Below are 19,529 nucleotides of genomic sequence, written 5' to 3'. Positions count from 1 at the left end.
GGCTCCTGCTGACGGGAGCTGCCACTCGTACACAGTTCTTAACTGAATTGCTGCTTCACACTTACTGTTGTCATTGTCACAGTCAGCAGAATTATTGCTAGTTAACAGGAGGACTTTGCAAAGACAACTGCTACCCTACAGTCTTATTTAAGAGTTCAATATATTTAAAGCAAGACTGCTCTTAAGCTCTGACTTGGGTTCCTCTGAGGGTCTCCAGATACTTTTAATTTGCAAGTTTACTAAGACTCATGAACAGCCAAACTAAAAGAGAGGACTAAAAAGGCCAGGAAAAAAACCACCATAACAGACCAAATAAATTATTCAAGAAAACATATAAAAAATAAGGTCAAGTGACAAAAATAATAAAATTCTATTTTGCTTTTCCTTTGTCTGTGTCCTCATATACAATGAAATTCAGATAACACCTAATGAACGACACAAATATAATAAATCCACAAACCTTTTTATGAACAGGATTAGAAATTGACAGTAGCTCAATATTCACTCGAACATTTAATCTCCTGTGTAGAAAAAGATGAAACTTAGTACCAAATCAAAACATTCTCCAAATAATAAATATATAGTCTCCTCTCTATACATAGCATACTACACATAGCATGTTATATATAGAGAATACTATATATATAGTATAATAATTGCCAAATTACAGGAATCAGATGACATTTAGAAAACAAAATTTTAGGCACAACTATGGAGAAAAGTTCCCGCTGCCAACTCCTACAAAGACACCTGAAGGCCCCGGTTTCAGTTATCATTACAGCTCCTCAGCCAGCTTAGGTTTTTTGGTTGTCATTCACCAAACTTTAAATAGCAAGGCAGAAGTTTTGAAGCTTTATCCAGAAACCAAAATCTTTGGAAAAGCCTGCTGAAACTTTTGCTGATCATTTACACCGCGCTACCTTGTCTTCATTTACCTACTGAGTGACCCGAGAAGCCGCTTGCGTTACAGAGCACACCAGTGCCTTCCTGTGCCTCCCGACACGGGCCAGACACAACAGCCCTGACGCCCGTACACACTAATTCAGAGAGGTCCTATATTGGCGAAATTCACTGTAATTTGAACAGATACTTCACACAAGACGTTGCTGGGCTTCTCCGAACACCACTGCTCAGCCAAGCGCACCCGGCTGCGCCCACATCAGCTTATCCCCGGGCAGAAACCGACGGGCATGGTCGTGCGGGCAGGACCGAGGGAGCCGCAATGCGGCAGGAGGCCGCGCTGAGGCCGGTTGCTGACCGGGCTGGGGGGAAAGGGGAGAGGACGGGCCCGCCTGTGGGGCAACGGCCGCGGCCCGGGAGCCGCGCAGACAGCAGCCCGGCCGGGCAGCGCTGACACGGCCAGCGGGCTGAGGCCGAGCCCCGCCCCTCCCGCCGCCCAAGGAGCACAGGCGTTCGGCCCCGACCCCTAAACCTTTCCGTAACGCCACTGCGTGTTTCCTCGGCCCCAGTCCCCCAGCACGGCGCTCGCAGGAGCCGCTCCAGCCCCCAGCTCCAGCCTGGCTGCCACCGAGCCCCCTTCCCCTCTTCAACCCAGAGGGATCGCCGCAAGCGGCCCCCAAGCAAGAGCAAGGCCGCTCCGCTCAGCGCCGCACAACGCACAGAAACGGGAGGAATAAAGAGCCGCTCGGCAGCCCTTCTCATAAACAACGCAATAAAGCTCCCCCGCAGCCGCTAAGGAAACCGAGCCGGAGCCCGCCGCGCCGCTCAAGCGGCCCCTCACCTCTCCTCGCAGCCCTGGCACCTCACTTGCATGCACACCGGCCGGTTGAACAGACTCTCCGCCGCCATCTTACCCTTCGAGTTTGCCGCCGCGGTCCCGCGGAGGAGGAGCCGCAACATGGAGTGGGGCGGCGAGCGCGGGGGCTGCTGGGACGGCGATGGCGGCGCCGCAGGGGTGCCCGGTGCCGGGGCGATGCGCCTACTTCGTGGAGAGGAAGAAGCGCTTCTGCAGGATGATCCCGGCTCCGGGGAGGCGCTTCTGCGGAGAGCACGGGCAGCAGGAGGTACTGGGCCGTGCTCTGGCCGGGGAGGGTTCGCGGGGGGCCCGGAACCCCGGGCTGTGTCCCTGCCTGTGTAAGGCCGGCAGTTCAGCCCAGCAGTGGCACTGCCATTACAGTCGTGGTTTGTTCCTGTAGGATTCATTTAAGTATGAAATCCTTGTCTCAGTATCTCTATTCCAGTTAATCTAGCTACCTCGGAAGAGATGTTTTATAAAACCTACATGTCCCTCAACAGCTTTTCTAAAACAGAAACACTGAACACGTTCTAAAGTATTGCCTAAAACTTGTTCTTTATAACTAGGAAGGAAATGACAGAAAAAGAATTCCATGCCCTCTTGATCCAAAACAGTAAGTATATGTAAATACTTTGCCTATTCTGTGTTAGAATTCCCATGATAAATGCTGTTACTTACTTTTTTTTTTCCCTTTGGATTTTAGCACTGTATATGAAGACCAACTACAAAAACACTTAAAAAAATGTAATTCGAGAGAGAAGCCAAAGCCGGTAAGTGCAGCATAAACTCAGCGCTACTTCCTCTCAGAGATAAGACCAAAACATTGCATCTCCGCACAGAACTTATTGTGAGCTGGAACAGCAGTCTCAGCAAGCATGCCAGCAAGGACAGTGTGGAAGCTGAACAAGTGCCTGCTGAAATGCAATTCGCATTCTGCTCTTCTCATCTTCCCTGTCCCCTCTCACTGTGGTTCAATACAACTTTTCAGTTCTAGTGATGAATGAAAATGCTGAGTTATTTTTTCTCAAGAACGTTTCCCCAAGAATAGTCTGTCACAATGCCATTCATTTTAGAGGCTTGGTGAGCGATTGTCCTTGGACAGCAAAGCGAGCGGGGAGGCTGTATGTGTTCTGCTGCCCCAGCTGGCTGCCTGCACCTCACAAGGCAGCAGCGCTGTGGACAGCCAGGCTGCGGCCCGCGCTGGGGGAAGGTGAAGGATGTGTGTCTCAGCAGCTGTTTCAGGAAAACCTTGACATGGTCTCTGGTTTCAGTCTAGTACGCAATGACAGCTTAACTCCTGTGAACACGTTCAGTCTTGTCAAACTGTGTCAGAACAGTCAGTTCTACTTGGGGATTAAGGATCAGACTACAGAAAAAAAAAAACTTGGAATATCTTATTTTGCAGTGGCTTCCTATTACTATGTACCTTATGAGAAAAACAGTGAAGAATTTAGATTTTTGCTTCCTAGTCAATAACAGATTCCTTTATTTTGATTTTTAAAGGTCTACTTTGTTCAAGACATTAATGCAGGTTTAAAAGATGTAGCAGAAATACCAGAAAAACAGGTGAGTACATTTATCTGTTCTAAAGCTCAGTCCCTACATAACATGTTGCAGTTAATCATATGACTAAAGAACTAACAAAAACGTCTTGGATTTATGACAGGTGTTTTTTTTCCTTAAAAGGTACCTATCTCTTCTTTGTCCAAAGAAGAGCTGGAGAACTTAATTATCAAGTTGAAAAAAGCAAGTAATGGTGAGCTTACTTAACACTGAAAATAAGATGTTTTGAATTTAATTGATTAAATATTTCACTGTTATTTGTGTTGTTAGATATCTGTGAAAAAGTGAGACATTTGGCACCGAGCACATCTTAAGTAATAATCATCAAGATGTAGGCAGTCCTCTGATAGCTAAATATTACTCAGAAGAACAAACTAGGTTGAGAGAATGATAAACCACTGATCTTTCGTTCATAAAGCTGATTTCCCTTCCTTTTATGTTGTTTGTTTCCCACTCAAATATGACTACAGGTAACAATACAGCTCTGTTATAAACATACAATGATAGATTTATGCCCCCATCAGACTATTTTGTTAGTGCCACACAGTGAGCTCATGTCCGACCACTGTAAGGTGTGTGTTGCAAAACCAGAAACCGTTGAAACTGGAAACATGTACCTAAAAGTTTTGCATTTGCGTGCAGGCCTGGAACTTCACCTTAAGGAACAAATACTGTCGCACCAGGCTTTACAGGAAGCCTTAAATGACCCAAAGAATGGGGAATCTGCTTTCAAACACCTGAAACAACAGGTATGGTCACTGCTTTACTAATAGATGTTTTCAAGCATGTGGAATTCTGCTGCTGGAAGTTCTAGCAACTGTGCGTGCGTAATGTTTGTCACTTCGTACAGACCAAATCTGATATGCGTTATAACTATGCCCTTCAAATAACAGCACATAATATAACTTTTGAGTGGCTGCTTTGTTAAGTCTTAGTAATAAAAGTTTATTAGGATACTGAAATAAATTACAAGTTGTGTGCTGTTCTTCTGAATTTTTACTTATTTTATATTAATTCATAATAAATATGAGCTACAAAAGGTAAAATGTTATATTACCTAAGAAGTGAAAGGAACTTTTTACTTTTTCTGTGAGAGTTGGTCCTAGATTGCCTGGTTGTGTAACAGATGCATAAAAAGAATTAGAGAGCCTGAGTTTACCTTCTGCCTTTTTTAATGTATATTGAACAGAAGGAATTTTAAGAGAGGTGGGCTTTATACTGTATTAAAATAGAAAGTTTTAAAAGAAAAAAGTTTTTAAGAAAAATGAAAGTGAGAAGTGTCTGTTTTCTGTACTTTCTTCCCATGCTCTGCTTTCCTTTGTCTTATAAAATGTGTAAATGCAGCAGAGAGGGCTCTGCAGGCACTGATACTTCACAGAAAATCCAGTAGAGTCCCCATATTTTGGATGGCTACTTTGAGAATCAACAGAGAACACTATTATCATCTGTACCTGATCCCAAAAATCCATTCAAAAAACTTCTGGCTGGAGCTCTGTGAGCAGCAAAGAAGGGCGTGGTAATGCTGATCAGGCAGAATTTATAATCCTTTTCCTCTGTACACACAAGATCTTTTCCTAAATCCCACATGGGAGGGAAGACTTGAAAAAGTCTTCTGCAGTTAGGTGAAGTAATCATTTTTCTATCAGGCAGTACGATCCACAGCGTATATATTTGCTTGGTTTGCAAATAATCTTCTGATGTTTGTAGGCTTCTATTCTAGGTAACATGGAAAAATTACATTTACTTGGCCCAGGAAGATGTTTTGTTGAGTTTGGAGCTGGGCGAGGAAAGCTGTCTCATTGGGTTGATGTTGCTTTACAGAATGTTGAAAATGTTCAGTTTTTGCTCGTGGAAAGGGCAACTACAAGATTCAAAGTAAGAGAAGATATTGTCTAATTAGTGTTTTTAAACTGTTGTCATTGAAGCTGTTAGCATTTGCTTTTTATCTTCAAAAATAACATAAAGTCTTTTGAAATGCTCAAAGTGTGATTGCCTACATTCAATACTTTGATAGCAAATTTATAAGAAAAGAATCCTAGTGTCTATTGTTGGAAATGTGCAGATGTTGACTTGACAGGAAAAAAGTCTGGCACTCATACCTGGAGCAAGTTTATAAATATTAGTGGCCAGCCCTACTTAATGACCTTGTTCTGTTTACACAGGTGGATGGAAAACATAAAAGGAGAGATTCTGTATTTGAAAGGCTTCAAGTTGATATTCAACACTTATGTTTAAGTAAGTTCCTTCTTGGCTTGTGTAATTCTGAAATAGAGGCTTAATTTTAGATTTTTGAATACTGGAGTTCAAATCAATTTGTAGGTAGCATGCTTAAATATACCTGGTTCTGAAGATTATTATTCATGGTTGCTTGGACACATTAACACTGTTTGTATAAACATATATCTATATTAAATGAGGATTTAAAATGTTCCGCTTTTTATACACCTATAAGACATCATTATAGGTGAGAAATACCAGAACAAAAACATTTGGAAGATTTGCTAGAACTTGCAGGATTAAACACCTTTGTATTGTTTGTTTTAGATGCGTGGAATGAAGCAAGTCATGCACATCATTAATGTGCTATGCACGTCAACACTGTAGAATTTGTGGGGACACCTGTCATCAAGAGAGGCCTTAAAGTCATATTTACATTTCATAGGCAGTTTAGAATGCCTGAAATGGTTGAACAACTAAATGTAACTATCTTAGCATAAATGCAAAATCCTGTATTTCTAATAGTTTATTTTAATAAAAAGGAGAAGTATTTATATTGGTATTTAGCTGGAACTGATCTCTGGGCCACAGATAATTCTGCTAAGGAAAACCAATCCAGTGTTCCTGGTAATCATTTTACTGCTATATAGTAATGCTGTTGCTTCATAATACCATTAAAATACATTCTTTGCCTTTGGACAAGATTGAGTTGTTTAAGCAAAAGAAGAATATGCTTCTCAGCCAGAGCATCCAATTCTCTGAATTGGTTTTAGAAAAAGCGACTTTCCTTTTAATAGCTTACAACTGTATTTACAGACTGCTGTATTTTTAGTAGTGGTAAGCATTCATTTCTTTTTTTAAAGTGTGCTGAAATTGTATTATCCAGAAAACATATTGCCCCAATTATAATAATAGAGGTTCTGGGGGTGTTGTGGGTGTGTTTGGTTGTTTGTTTTTGTTTTTGTGTTTTTTTGGTTTTTTTGTTTTTAATTTCTCCTACCATCCCCCCTTTCCCTCCAGATAAGGTACCTATTTTGGAGAAGAAAAAACTACCAGTGGTAGGAATTGGGAAGCATTTGTGTGGTGCTGCAACAGGTATGAATTATATATAGAGTCATTTTGGTTGGAAGAGACCCTCAAGATCAAGTCCAACCATAGCCTAGCCCTAGCACTAAACCATGTCCCTAAGAACCTCATCTAAATGCCTTTTAAACACCTCCAGGGATGGTGACTCCATCACTTCCCTGGGCAGCCTGTTCCAATGCCTGACAACCCTTTCCATGAGTAATTTTTTTCCTAATATCAAATCTGAACCTCCCCTGGTGCAACTTCAGGCCGTTTCCTCTTGTCCTGTCACTTACTACTTGAGAGGAGAATGTGTTGACTGTGGAAAGTTAGGATACTAAATCTTACAATCTCAATGGACGGATCTCTTTTAGGCTTTTCTTGCCCTCTCACCCTTTGTTGGTGAATGTAGCAGTGATAGTCTAAATATCTGTTGACTTCAGTAGAATAGTAAATGGATAGTAGATGCAGGGCTACTTCAGACAAAAGTAAAACCTTTCTTGTTTTCTGTGGAATATGGCAAAGAATGGCGATATGGCTCATATATGTGTAAACTGTTGAAAGTATCTCTTTTTTTTTTGGCAACATCATCGCTACTCTGAAATATTTTTCTTTCTAAATTTGTATTGGTTGTCTGATTATCGTACCCCAAGCAAACAAGTGAGAAGAATGTGTTTTTATCCTGATAATTTTTAACTAATACACTTTTAATGTTATATGGCTACTAAGTAGATAAAGACAGCTCAGATATGACACCTATATAGGTACTGTTACAAAGATGACACAGTTCAGTATTTGAGAAGTACATGTACATATTAAATAGATTGTGTCCTAGATATCAAACTTTTAGAGCAAATACTTGCATGTTTTACAAGGAGGAGCTCCTCCTTCAATATGCCCATTTGGTAACCAAGGTATTTCAAATTCACTTGTGTAGAACAAATATTCAAGAGGATCAGCCCTTAGTAGCTCCAGAGGTCTCATAATATTCATTTAGCATTTAGGGTTTTCATGTTGTCCAAGCATGCTTGCAATTTTTAGCTATCCTTAAAATTGCTCTTGGCTTAGTTTGTGATGTACACTTTTATTCTTCTTTGTGGGAAGTACATTTCACAACCATGATAGAGCCTGTATAAATAATTGCACGGTGTTCATCACTATTTTTTTTGGGGGGGGTATATCTCTCTTTTCCCAGATCTCGCTTTGACATGCTTGGTTGAAAGTTACACAGCTTGCTGTGATAGAGAAAATGAAGAGCCTGCACCAAAACGCTCTAGGACTGATAAGACAGAGGTGGCTTCTAACAATTCTGCTGATAATGAAAGCAACAAAGACGACTGTAAGCCTGTAGCTGGAATTGTTATTGCACTGTGCTGCCATCACAAGTGTGACTGGATGCATTATGTAGGCAGAGAGTTCTTTAAATCAGTAGGACTTGGACCAGTAGAATTTAATTATTTTCAGAGAATGAGTAGCTGGGCCACTTGTGGCATGCGAGAAACCACAACCAAAGCCTCTACAAGTGAAGAAAGTGAAGATCACACCGATGACACAGAAGAACATGAGCAAACTTTCAGCAATACAGAGAATGTTTCTGATACTTTACAGGGGTATGTAACTTTTTTCCCAGCAAAGGGACTCCTACAGAAAAGCAAAATTATGTATAGTGGTAATGAAGTTGTTTTGGGTCCTCAAAATCACTCGCTGAACATTATAATTACTAAATTTTTAGAAATATTCTATTTTAAAAATACAATTTTCATGGACATATATTTCAAAATATTTAGACAGTCATGCTTGCCTGAAGTGAACTTACAGTGATTTCAGTAGTTTTTCTAAGCTTAACTGCTAACGTTAATTAAACAAAACTGTTCTTCTGACACATGTTGTTCGTTCTTTTCCTCTTTATGAAACTAGGATACTTACGGTTGAAGATCGAAAGGAGATAGGTCGCCTCTGTAAACGGCTGATTGATCATGGACGGATTGAATATTTACAACAACGAGGATACAAGGCTGCACTACAGTATTATACAGAGTCTGCTGTGTCCTTGGAGAATGTCCTGTTGACAGCTGTCCCAAGTCCATCTTTGATACCAGAGCCAACTACATGACAGGAGATAGGTTTGGAATTGGTAGGAAAAAAACCTATAAAACTTATCTGGATTTTTTTAAAAGTGAATTCATTGCTTACAAAAAAAAACTATTTTAGTCTTTCCTGTACCCAGGGAAAGATCTTATATTTCCCAGTTTCACTGGGAATTACAAATATGCAAACAAGTTCTCATCAGTGGAAAAATAAAATCTGTAAGAATATTTGAAACCTGTTGCATGCCTCTTCGTTAGGAAAAAAGTATATTTCATATTTTCTTCCATTCACAGTCACGTTCTTTATTCGCTAGCATCTACGCTAGAAGGACAAGAGGTACAACTTTTCAGATTTCCTGAAAGACAAGGGGTTAAAATAAGAGAAATTAACATATTAATACTTTGTTTCACTTTGAAGTTCAGGATAGCTTTATATTTGGTCTTAAATTATTTAAGTAGGCCTAGGTACTTCCATCAGCCCCTGCTGCTAGGGGAATCTTTTAAAGAAGAACTGTCATCTTAATATATTTTTGCTAATTTGAGCATTCATGAAATATTGATAAGAAAAAAGCTGGCTTAGCATTCTAAACCAAGAACATTTCAGTCATTCATTTTTTAAGCCTTCACCTTATATAGAATGAAGATCAAAGAGAATATTTTATACCTGCAATGCATGAAGTTCTCTCTGCAAGTAACAGCTGCCACCTGCACATCTGTTCAAAAGTGCTTATTTTGGTCTCTGACTGCAACCTTTAAGTAGTTACCTTTGAGACTACTAACAGCATTTTTTTGTCATGGTGATTTAGAAATGGGATGAAATTGTGGGATGTTTTGATTAGGTTTCTGGATTTTTTGTCAGGGAAAGCAAGTTGTGAGAAACATTTGTATATCAGGTATTGACATTTCATTGCTAAAAAATGTTTTGTGTTGGGAACTTAAGCATCTCTACCTTACATCCCTCTTTGGTAGGCCCCAGCTGAACAACATACAAAAACAGGGAGAGTTGAGCTTCGAGAGACAAACAATGCTGGAAGAACCACACTATGTAAACTCTGATTAAATTGTAAATACAAGAAGACAGCTGTCAACTTCCAGTTATCCAGACTGTAGGTAACTCAGGCACATTTATTCTAATGTTCCGTGATTCCAGTATGTTCCTACTAGAATATATGCTGTTCAAATGGAGACCTATTGTGCCAACTCCTGATATGATAGAAGCGCCCCTGCCCTCAGTAAAAACCCGTTCACAGAATTTGGGAAAATGTTACTCATTAAGAAGATTATTCCTGTTTCATTTGTATCCATATCCTAGCTTTCTTATATCCAGAGTATCCTTCCCTTCCTTACTGTATTCCAGAGGAATTAGAATTAATAAAAAAGCCATACCTGTTTTCTTGAGTGACTCCTGGATATACATGTGCATGAATTCAATGCCAAACATTTCCTGTTGCTCCTCCTCTTCTTCATTCTCACATGGAGGGAGTGTTATCTCTAACTCCAGTGGATTGTCTCTGAAGTTGACAAATCTGACAGTTCACCACAAAAGGTTACTCTTGCAGTAGGTTTTGTCCAGAGAGAACAAGTATCTTGAAACTAAATTAAGATTCCTCAAACAGTATTTTGAACAAAACAAAATAAGTCTTTTCTTATACTAAACCAACCACTATATTAGTAGTCTTAAGTAAACTAAGAGAAGTTGATGCTTTATAATAACAGTAGCTGATTGTGGTGGGAGAAAACATCGCTGTTCTTGTCATTTTGTCTTCAGGTTTTCACCCCATTATCAGCCTTATTGAACTTCCACAAACAGGTAAGTGGAAGATAACAAGCATCCTCCCAACTCTGCAAGGCAGTAGCCAGCCCTGTCCCTCTGTCCTTGGTCCATCCCTGGGCCTATGGCTTCTATATATTTGTTTAAAGAGGTGCTGCTTCTTCCAAAACATCTGAAAACAGGAATTGTCTTACTGGGTTAGATGTGATTTACTTCTTTCTCTAGAATGCCCAGCATCCAGTAATTCAAATAAAAATACAAACAACAGGTATGTTTCTGTCACAAAATATAAAGTAATATTTCCAATGTTACTAATTAAAATTTTACATTAAATATTTTTTATTTTTCAAATCAAGTACAGGAGAGCTTCATTCATATCCTTATACCTAGTCCTTTTTGTTTAATTCTGAACATGTGACTTCTCAGTACCAAAGTTCTACTTTTTGTCATTTTTACGCTTGTCACATGTTCATCCTCCTAGCTCTTGGCTTTAGAGAGTGGGATAAAAGGCCAATTAGAAGGGGGCATCTGGACCTTTCAGAAGTGAGAAAATGTATTACAGTCTCCTTTTTCATTTGGGACTGTAACTACCACAGCTTACTTCTTTAAATAAGTTGTGCTACACAAAGTTTTCTTGACCAGATCCCCAAGTGTTGTGAGTCTGTGTAATTATGCTGATTTATATGGTATTGTGTTCATCTGTTTAACTGTGGACATGCCTTTTCCATTTTCTTAGTATCACTCTATGATATACAAACTCAAGCTTTAAAACTTCTAGCTTTTTAATTTATATTTGTTGCTTTTTCTTACCTCAGATTTGTCATGTCCTTCATACAAGCTGGAATATCCTTAAGTTTGTTGTTGCTAAGAACAAGAGTACTAAGATTTTTCATATTACCAATGGTTTCTGGCAAAGACTTTATCTCATTCCTTTGGAGCCACAAAGTGTGGAGATTTTGCATTCTGTAAAATAGGTATTTGTGTGATCAATTAAGATTCAGAAAATTAATCTTGTCAATCATTAAAGTAATTTTTACAGCCACATAAAGGACTCACATAAAGAATACAATAATTGTCAAAGAAAATCCCATATTCAAGATAATCACCTAACCTGTAGTAAAAAATGTTATTGGCAAGAAATATTTAACTTGATTAGTTTATTGTTTATTGAATTGATTATTCGAACTCATCCAAAATATTACAATAGGGCTGATAAATCTTAAGTTTGCAATGAGTTTAACATTAAAAAAATCTTTTTAAGTAGGATTTAATAATTAGAATTTCAGTGCAATGGAACTGAGACTAAGATGGGAGCTTTGAGCTTTCTGTACCTGTCAACTGCATCAGGAAGCTCCTGGAGTTTATTTCCCCCCATATCTAACCATTCTAGATTTGGCATGTTGAGAAGAGCCGAAGGGATGGTAGTAAACTGATTCATGCACAAATCTATGTGTGAAAGCTTCTTTAAATCACTGAGCTGAAAAGAAAGGGAGATTTAATGCAAGTTTGTACAGCTGTCCACAACAGCAGTGTTGTAATAATGTTAACTGAAAAGAAGGAAACAATTGAAACACATTACAACACATTTTGGAGTTAATAAATACAGAATGGTTTCAGAGTTACCTTAGTAACTGTTAGGTAATACCAGCTGTTCTCACCTGAAGGTAGGTGGGTGTGAGGCAGCAGAACTTTATTTCCTACCAGGCAGTGAATGCCTTAACTGGGTGACTGCAACACAGATACACCCCAAGCCTTGAGAAAAAAATGAAACTTAAAGACGTCACTGTCCTTAGTCTTTCACACTCAGTGGTGTTTCTCCATGCAATATGCCATTTTTCATTAGTCAGATATTTCAATATTTATGGATCAAATTGCATGGACTGTATTTTAGAGTGAACCGAGACACTTTCTATGTTGTGAAGTCTACTACTATGGCAAGACACTCTAAAAATTACACATGGCATCATTCAGTATGGCAACAGCTAGGTGCTTTGATGAATCATCCCTTCAGGCATGATTCATACAATATTCAAGTGATGCAAAGGTGTTTTATTGCAAATCTGGTCCAACTGCCTAAACACTGAATGCCACTCAAGTACATATAACCAAAGCTTCACAGTGTTCCCATCACCATAGTCTCAATAGCACAGAACTACGTATTTGCTATGGGCTGTTAATTTAAAAGCTGTAATTCTACATTGCACCACGTAACCTGTATCCACATAGATTTTGTAAATTATGGATTCTGATTAACAGTGCATGTTTTCATTTGAAGGTTTGTTAAGTATTATTGTTTGGACTACTTCAATTGTGCAAGGCACTGATTGCTGTCAACTATTGCCACTACTGTTTTTTTTTTAATAAATTAAAACAAGTAAATATAGTTACATACTTGTTGTCTCTGTCTAAGACTAATACTTAAGAGATGCAGATCTCTTCAGAGTTATATCAGTCCAATTAGAGCTCAATAGTAGGTGAGCAATTGTTTTTATACTCTCAGGTGCTTTCATCATCTCACAACAACATTTGTTCAACTCTTTGTGCATAGGAAGTTGTTTAAATCACACAACCCCTATTCATAGCTAGCAGCTCTGGTAAGGATGCTTACAGTTGTGTCTTGGCATGTGGTGTGAGTTTGTATACTCAACCATAAAAGGGAACTTCACTGTGCTAAGGTGTCAGGTCCTCAGTGGGGTAAATCAGTGAAGACCTTCAGCCTGAACAAATTGTCAAGTGTATCATTGTCCTACATGGACTACCAAATAATTTATCAGGACAAAATAAAGATTGGCTCCTTCAACTACTACATAGGTATGTATGTCCTTCTTATGTAGCTTCAGTTTGACTAGCCATACAGATACTGTTCACATCTGTGTTTCTGGGGAGTAGTTATGAAATCGGAATATCAAGGCAAATCTAAAAATTTGGCATGCAATGTATCATGATAATTGGTTTTGGATAGATTAAAAATACACATTAAACGAATCTAAGCAAAACAACACAGTCTGTCAAAACCTGAGGAGGAAGATCAGAGATATTCCTGTTGACAGCCAGTTCCAGTCTTTCCAGACTGACACAGTTCCTTATTTCCTCAGGAACAGACTTTATTCTGTTGTAACTGAGAAGCAGCTCTTGGAGGCTGGTCAGCTGGCCTGCAGAGAGCACAAAGGAAAAATGATAAATGTTCACATTCATTCTATTTGAAATACAATATTATTTGTTTTGTGTTATCCTTATATTGTTATGCAAGTGCTCTATGTTCTCACTTAAAAAAAAAAAAAAAACACAAACACTGAAATTCAAATAGTACGATTTCAGGACTCTTTAGTACAGAACTACACTCTAGTTGAGTGCTACAAAATATACCTCTAAAACTTAAAAAAACCTTATGAACATAGGTTACTCATGCTGTGGACTCAGAACACGAAGCCTGGCTTTCAATATCACTTTTCTATCTGCATTCTGATACCTAGCATCTGCTGTGCTTACTAGCTTTTCTCTTATGTGGAGGTGTCGTGGTTTTGTTAAAAAACAAGTTTCTCTTTTAGTGAATTTTGCCTGTCAGCTAAAGCCTTCATATTAGCTGCATTTTCCTGGAGAACCAGACACATGTTTTGGTAAACCTAGCAATGGAATGCAAACTTATTGATAAGTACAGATGGACATCTCGCGAGAGGGACAACGAGAAACCGGTGACCAAGAGACTGACCAACGGTGTATAACATTCCATTCACATGAATACTTCACATAAAAGTGGGAGATCACGAGAATCTCGTCCCTTTGCCCTTTTTTTTTTGACTCATGGCCGACATTAGGAGAGGACCTTGCTGGTCGTCCCTGCGAACTGAGGCCTAGTGAGAGACTGAATCCAGCTCCGGTTGGCTACAGAATCTAATCCAGGACTTCGGGTGCTGGCTCTGCAGTTGCTGAGACTTACCAGATTGGTTTTGTATATTTTGTATTATTTTCTCTATTCTTATTAGTAGCATTAGTAAAACATCTTTAATTTTTCCAACTCTCTTCTCTCTGTCTTTCTTTCCCTCCCGATCGCCTGTCCTGAGTGGGAAGGGGGGAGAGGGAGGGGCAAAAGGGGGAAGTGGGGGGGAGTGGAGGTTAACAATACATCTGCCAGGGTTTGATTGTCACCCCGCAATCTAAACCCTCGACAGGAGGTTTCATAAAAGTCTGTTTCCTCCATCCAGCCATTTGTTTTAATTTATAGAAAATCCACGGGTTTAAGATCTGTCTCGCTGCCAGTCAATAGAATTATTAGACAGTCAAAGTACACAAAGATGGCATGTTTGTGTAAGATTAATTTTCTAAGAAAAGCAGCTTAAAATAAAAGAAAGCATGGCTCACCTATTTCTTTCGGTACTCTTTCAATTGAGTTCCGGGATAGATCCAGAACAACAAGATTTTGAAATCTTCCAATGAATTGAGGAATTTTCTGCAAACTAGTTCTATGAAGCTGCCATTCCTGGAGGTGGATGAGTTTCAATAAGCATGAAGGTAGTGTCTAAAACAAAAAATATGAACCAAAAGAAATTCAGCTTAGTATACAACAAGAATACAGGCTTAGGTAGAAGTTTTATTTGAAACAGTAACAGTCGTCTTAAAATAAAATTAAATTTAAAAATCTATCCTTCTCAAGCTATACTGTAACATCCCAAAATGAACACCATCGATGTGAGTCATTCTGACCCCAGATTTAACTTGCCCACTTTTTGCCGCCAGGATTTAGATATCTGCCCTATTGTCATTGCTTGAAAAGCCTCAGGTTTGCTTTTGTTTCTTTTTTATCTTTTTTTTTCTTTTTTTTTTTTAAACAAAGCCAATATAACTCAAGATGAAATGGCTCTACATAGCTTTTTGCATTTTAATGGTAATCTAAATTGTATTTCCTATTCTGTTAAGAAAAACAGTGAGCAGCAGAGAGCAGAAGAGCTGAAGGACAGAAAAACTGCAGTGTCTGTATGCTACAAGTTCTGAAGCAGCCCTGGCCTTTGGCCCATCAGTTCACTGCTGATGTGGCCGTCATTCTCTCACTTGCCTCCACACAGTCTAATTCTCTTCACTTCATGGGAATTGGCATCTGCATTTGTGTGGCTCCAAACAGACTGTGAGCTGCCACTCTGTTATTGATCCTGCAGTTAGCTGCTTCCCCCCATGGGTTAGAAATAAGAATTATGGCTCATTTTCACTCTTAGAAAGTAAACAACAGTAAGAAATATTTTCATGCACCCAAACAGAGGGTCTTACCGTTGATACACTTCAGTAGTTCTGGTGTGTTAATATTAAATTAGGACTAATGTAATTAAACTCACAATTTGCAGTGTAAATTATTTCTAAGGCAGAAAAGCCTTTTAGGTTATATTTTTGCAGAGTAATGCTTAATATCCAGGACTTAAAAATCAGCTTGCTTTTACACTCTCACAACAGTGTGTGTCTATTCATTGTTAGCAAAGAACGCAGTTAACATTTCATAGATTAAAAATAGTACAACTGAGTGTAAAGTTGTGAATGTTTTTCTAATGCATCAGTCATTCAACCCAAGCAACATTCATTCCTATCAATACTACCTTCCATTCTTCTTCCTCTATCCTTAAAATCGCTCTTCCATCTTCATTAATAACTTTTTCTTTCAACTTTGCTAAAGCGGCTCTCTCCTCCCAGACAAGTAGTAGCCTACAAGGGAAAGATATGTCAGTGGTGCAACAACAAATACAAGCAATAATTGTTATCTGTTCTGTTTTCTGGATTAGCCTTTTTGGATGTCAGAAAACACATATATATGGATATTAAATATATTATCAATTTGAGGGAAGACCAGAAGATAATGTAATGTCTGGCTGAGGTAATTTATAGTTCTATTTTACAGTCCTTCAAATTGACAATCAGAAGGAAGATATCATGCCATTCATTTGCAGCAGGGCAACAGGATATGAAGTCATGTGGACTTAAGTTCCAAAGCCATTAATTTTGAAGCAGTCTCCTAAAAATAAAGCCTTCAGTTCCAGCAAACATACATGCAATCAAACAAGGTCAAGCAGGTAGAGATTCTTCATTTCCAAAGGGAACTTAAAAAAGAATTATGAAAATTAGGCTAATTGTCTTTCTTTCTGTTTGTATTTTCCATTAGTAACGTTTGAATTTGGTATTCCATTTCAACACATCTGATAAATTAGGAAGAATTCCAAAACCAGAATGCTAAATTCCTTCACATTTCATGAAATTGCTGGCCAGACAGAAAACCAAGTGACCCTGTTAATGCATCCATTGAGAAGAAAGTGTAACGAATTAAATCTCCACTGGTTAGAATATCCACACAGGAGAGGATTTGAATATCTGAATTTAGGGTGTTTAGTACATAAGCTAATATTTTTATCACAAAACTTAATTATTGGTTTGACCCGACCATATTGCTAGATTCTAACCAGTGGGAATTCTGCTGGAGTAACAACTAAAGAATTAGACTCTGAATGAGTTTCAAAAAATCAATTATAGTCTTCTGAAATGTAACTATGGTCTAGCATTTCACATACTTAAAGATCTGCAGTTACCTACCTTCCTGCAGACCTCTGTCTGAATTCCTTTTCTTTCTGCAATTCTTCATTTATCTTGTGTATTCTCACTTCCCAAAGGGTCTTCACAGCAGTGAATGTTCCAACACAAACTGCAGTGTCAGTCATGATCCTCACATGTTTAGATTCAGACACAGGAACCTGACTCTAAATTCCAAGCTCAATGCATCAGTGCATGTTTCACCTACCACATGGGGACAGTAATGTGAAAACTAAAATGCTGCAATATCCACTTGACTATATTATCAAATATAGTTAATGTATAGAACTGACAGAATTTTACCAACTGCTTTCTCTTTATAAAAATAGATAATTGCATGTAGCTACATTTTCTTATAACAAGAAATGGTATTTTTGCAACCTCTCTGCATTCTTAGTCAGCAAACAACTGCTGCTCTAAGTTCCTTCCAGTGGTAGGCTGAGAACTGACCATAATTTTCAACGCAGATATGAGTATTCATTCCCTTCCCAGGAAGAAATTAAGCCATTACCTGCAATTTAAGGCAGTTAAATCCTGGTAGCTGCATCCTAAAGGACTTTTGCACTTAGAGAAGCAGAACAGCTGCTGGAAATAAATTAGTATACTTTATTTGCAGTAATTTTCTTCATAGTTTAACTCGTAATATATTTTACAGTTCACAATGCATTACCTTTAAGAAAAGACTTTTAACAGTCTTCACAACTCTCTGAATCTTCTTATAGCTCTGCTAAGTGTCAGGATCCACATTTAAAAGAAAATTCAGCCTAAAATTCTGAAGTCATCTACTCCTTAGTGATATAATTAATACATATTTTCCTGAAGAGCAGCAAAGGATACTCAGTCATCCTAATCAGTGCATCCCTTTAGAAAAACATTTAGTCATTTGTAGTCATTGTAGTCATTTGGGGAAGAGATTTTTTGGAAATAAACTGGAGCCAAGACATTGATATTCAGATAAGCTTGGAGGGCTAAATTTCACGCCAACAGCAGCATGTGTACTCTGAGCACTGATGATCTGAACGTTCCCTTTCAAATCCCTTACTAATACACGCAGAGACAATTAAGAAAAATGTCTTACATACCCATTCAAACTAAAAAAGTGAGGATAAATTTCGGCCAAACAAGCAGGTAGATAACAACAAAATGGAATTTCAGGTCTTTTCATACACATATTTCACTACAATAATTGCTGCAGGTCTCTCTTCTAAAGCAATCTTTTCTATGGAATTTATTCCATTACAGTTTTGTGTGGCATGGATAAGCCACAATTGCTTAGCGAACGTTTTTGTATTCAAACTATCAATCATTCTATTTTATGTTTACCCTATCTTTGCTAACATAGTTATTTGAAAATCCTGATTATACTGAAATCACTTAATTAAAAACATATAAGCAAGCAAATAATAAGAAATGTAAATTATCAGGATTGCTTCCTGTTGTAAAGACATCATAAAATCAAATTATAATGCTTCAACAAAGAAGAATCTGGTCCAATATGTTAATGCTAAGGATTCTTTACTGTTCTCTGTTTGTTAAGGAAAAATGGCAGGATTTGACAGGTGACACAAATGGCAATCACAGCGTGTCACAATGAAGTCTGGCATTTGGATTCCTAAAGAGGGATTGTATCCCCTTTCCATTCCCCACATAAATGTGATCACATTTACTGGTCTGAAGGATTAGCTTCTCCTTCACTGGTCCTCATAGTAATTACCTTCCCCATTACCTCATCCCAATATGCAGCAATAATGACTAAGACATTGTATGAAGCTTTTTGCTCTGATTACTGGTTACAATTTAAATTGCCTTACTTTTCAGGATTAAATTTCTCCTGAGATTAGGCCCAGATTAGGTGATTCACCTGATCTATCGTTTCTTGTTGTTTAGCGACACTTTTTGAACTGTAAGCCTTTTTACATAAATGACACGGTAAAGAGACATTATGGTGCAAATCTCTAGAGATATTTGTTAAAACTTGTACTGCTAAAACCAGTACGAGAATATACAGACAAAACAATACTTTTTTAGAGAAAGCTTACACTGGGCAACTCTCTTTTGCTGTGGAAAGCATATTATTCAATTAACATTGCTTTAAAACCATGACATATGAAATATGACTGTTTTCAAGGAAATGTAATTATATAATAGCTGGACTTGCATCAAAAGCTTCTTGTTCTTAGTTCTCATTATTTTTCAGGAAAATGAAACCCATAATAATCATGCCATCACAGCCAAAAATTCAGCAGTGAATTCTCAAGCGTGGCTGTAAAACAACTGCAAACTTACTCCCAACTAATCAGATCTCCTAAGAAATTCACCTCCAAGCATCTGAAAGACTTTAACAACAACTTACCTCAATTATCTGGTGTTTTCTAGGATTTTTGGTGACTCATTGCTTTCTGGCCAAGAGCAGAGAAAGATTCTGAATCTTGCCTGTACTGTCAAAACCATGTAGAACTCTCACTCAGACTGCAATGCAATGTCAGTCTAGTTCTAATTTTAACCTATG

General features: G+C 38.3%; 3 protein-coding genes across 11 annotated transcripts in view; 1 reads left to right on the top strand and 2 right to left on the bottom strand.

The window, feature by feature from the left end:
- Positions 1-1,913, bottom strand: part of SASS6 (SAS-6 centriolar assembly protein) — a 13,649-nt gene extending 11,736 nt beyond the window's left edge. For 3 of the 5 annotated variants that reach the window (XR_011739777.1, XM_071810366.1, XM_065841787.2), the window contains exons 1-2: positions 1,742-1,860; positions 461-521 (exon numbers count right to left, since the gene is read on the bottom strand). Coding sequence is in view for 2 of the 5 variants with exons in the window: in XM_071810366.1 (XP_071666467.1) it covers positions 461-521; positions 1,742-1,860 (180 nt within the window). In the remaining 3 variants the exon portion in view is untranslated. Of the gene's footprint in view, positions 1-460; positions 522-935; positions 959-1,741 lie in introns of those variants that run through there. The other 2 variants (XM_071810367.1, XM_071810368.1) reach the window with 2 other exon arrangements.
- TRMT13 (tRNA methyltransferase 13 homolog) lies at positions 1,895-10,079 on the top strand. 3 transcript variants are annotated; one of them, XM_065841779.2, is made up of 12 exons: positions 1,895-2,024; positions 2,323-2,369; positions 2,460-2,526; positions 3,260-3,322; positions 3,443-3,512; positions 3,962-4,068; positions 5,027-5,194; positions 5,482-5,554; positions 6,557-6,631; positions 7,797-8,211; positions 8,519-8,735; positions 9,658-10,079. In XM_065841779.2, exons 1-11 carry the CDS (start codon positions 1,899-1,901, stop codon positions 8,712-8,714), a joined length of 1,407 nt encoding a protein of 468 aa, XP_065697851.2. In that variant the 5' UTR covers positions 1,895-1,898; the 3' UTR covers positions 8,715-8,735; positions 9,658-10,079. The 3 variants fall into 3 exon arrangements, with proteins under 3 accessions (XP_065697851.2, XP_071666473.1, XP_071666474.1); XM_071810372.1 differs by lacking the exons at positions 8,519-8,735; positions 9,658-10,079 and having other exon boundaries at positions 7,797-8,422; XM_071810373.1 differs by lacking the exons at positions 6,557-6,631; positions 8,519-8,735; positions 9,658-10,079 and having other exon boundaries at positions 7,797-8,422.
- Positions 8,036-19,529, bottom strand: LRRC39 (leucine rich repeat containing 39). Of its 3 annotated transcripts, XM_065841785.2 has the most exons (10): positions 19,374-19,529; positions 17,532-17,605; positions 17,024-17,224; positions 16,039-16,144; positions 14,819-14,975; positions 13,475-13,611; positions 11,791-11,936; positions 11,270-11,422; positions 10,075-10,214; positions 8,036-9,044 (listed from the first exon to the last, which is right to left on the bottom strand). In XM_065841785.2, the coding sequence occupies exons 3-10, from the start codon at positions 17,146-17,148 to the stop codon at positions 8,992-8,994; spliced, it is 1,017 nt and encodes a 338-aa protein (XP_065697857.1). In that variant the 5' UTR covers positions 17,149-17,224; positions 17,532-17,605; positions 19,374-19,529; the 3' UTR covers positions 8,036-8,991. The 3 variants fall into 3 exon arrangements, with proteins under 3 accessions (XP_065697857.1, XP_071666477.1, XP_071666478.1); XM_071810376.1 differs by having other exon boundaries at positions 8,036-10,214; XM_071810377.1 differs by lacking the exon at positions 17,532-17,605 and having other exon boundaries at positions 8,036-10,214.

Source organism: Patagioenas fasciata, chromosome 6, assembly GCF_037038585.1.
Source record: "Patagioenas fasciata isolate bPatFas1 chromosome 6, bPatFas1.hap1, whole genome shotgun sequence".
Taxonomy (NCBI): domain Eukaryota; kingdom Metazoa; phylum Chordata; class Aves; order Columbiformes; family Columbidae; genus Patagioenas; species Patagioenas fasciata.
This window is presented reverse-complemented; position numbering and strand designations above follow the sequence as displayed.

Bases quoted from the DNA above. Each gene is read 5' to 3' on its own strand.
- TRMT13 (XM_071810372.1), top strand. From the start codon at position 1,899: ATGGCGGCGCCGCAGGGGTGCCCGGTGCCGGGGCGATGCGCCTACTTC. The intron at 3,513-3,961 runs GTGAGCTTACTT...ATTTGCGTGCAG, and splicing joins GTTGAAAAAAGCAAGTAATG to GCCTGGAACTTCACCTTAAG. The intron at 5,195-5,481 runs GTAAGAGAAGAT...CTGTTTACACAG, and splicing joins GGGCAACTACAAGATTCAAA to GTGGATGGAAAACATAAAAG.
- LRRC39 (XM_071810376.1), bottom strand. From the start codon at position 17,148: ATGACTGACACTGCAGTTTGTGTTGGAACATTCACTGCTGTGAAGACC. The intron at 16,145-17,023 runs GTAGGTAACTGC...TTTCCCTTGTAG, and splicing joins AGACAGAGGTCTGCAGGAAG to GCTACTACTTGTCTGGGAGG. The intron at 11,423-11,790 runs GTACAGAAAGCT...CCTATTTTACAG, and splicing joins CTTCCTGATGCAGTTGACAG to AATGCAAAATCTCCACACTT.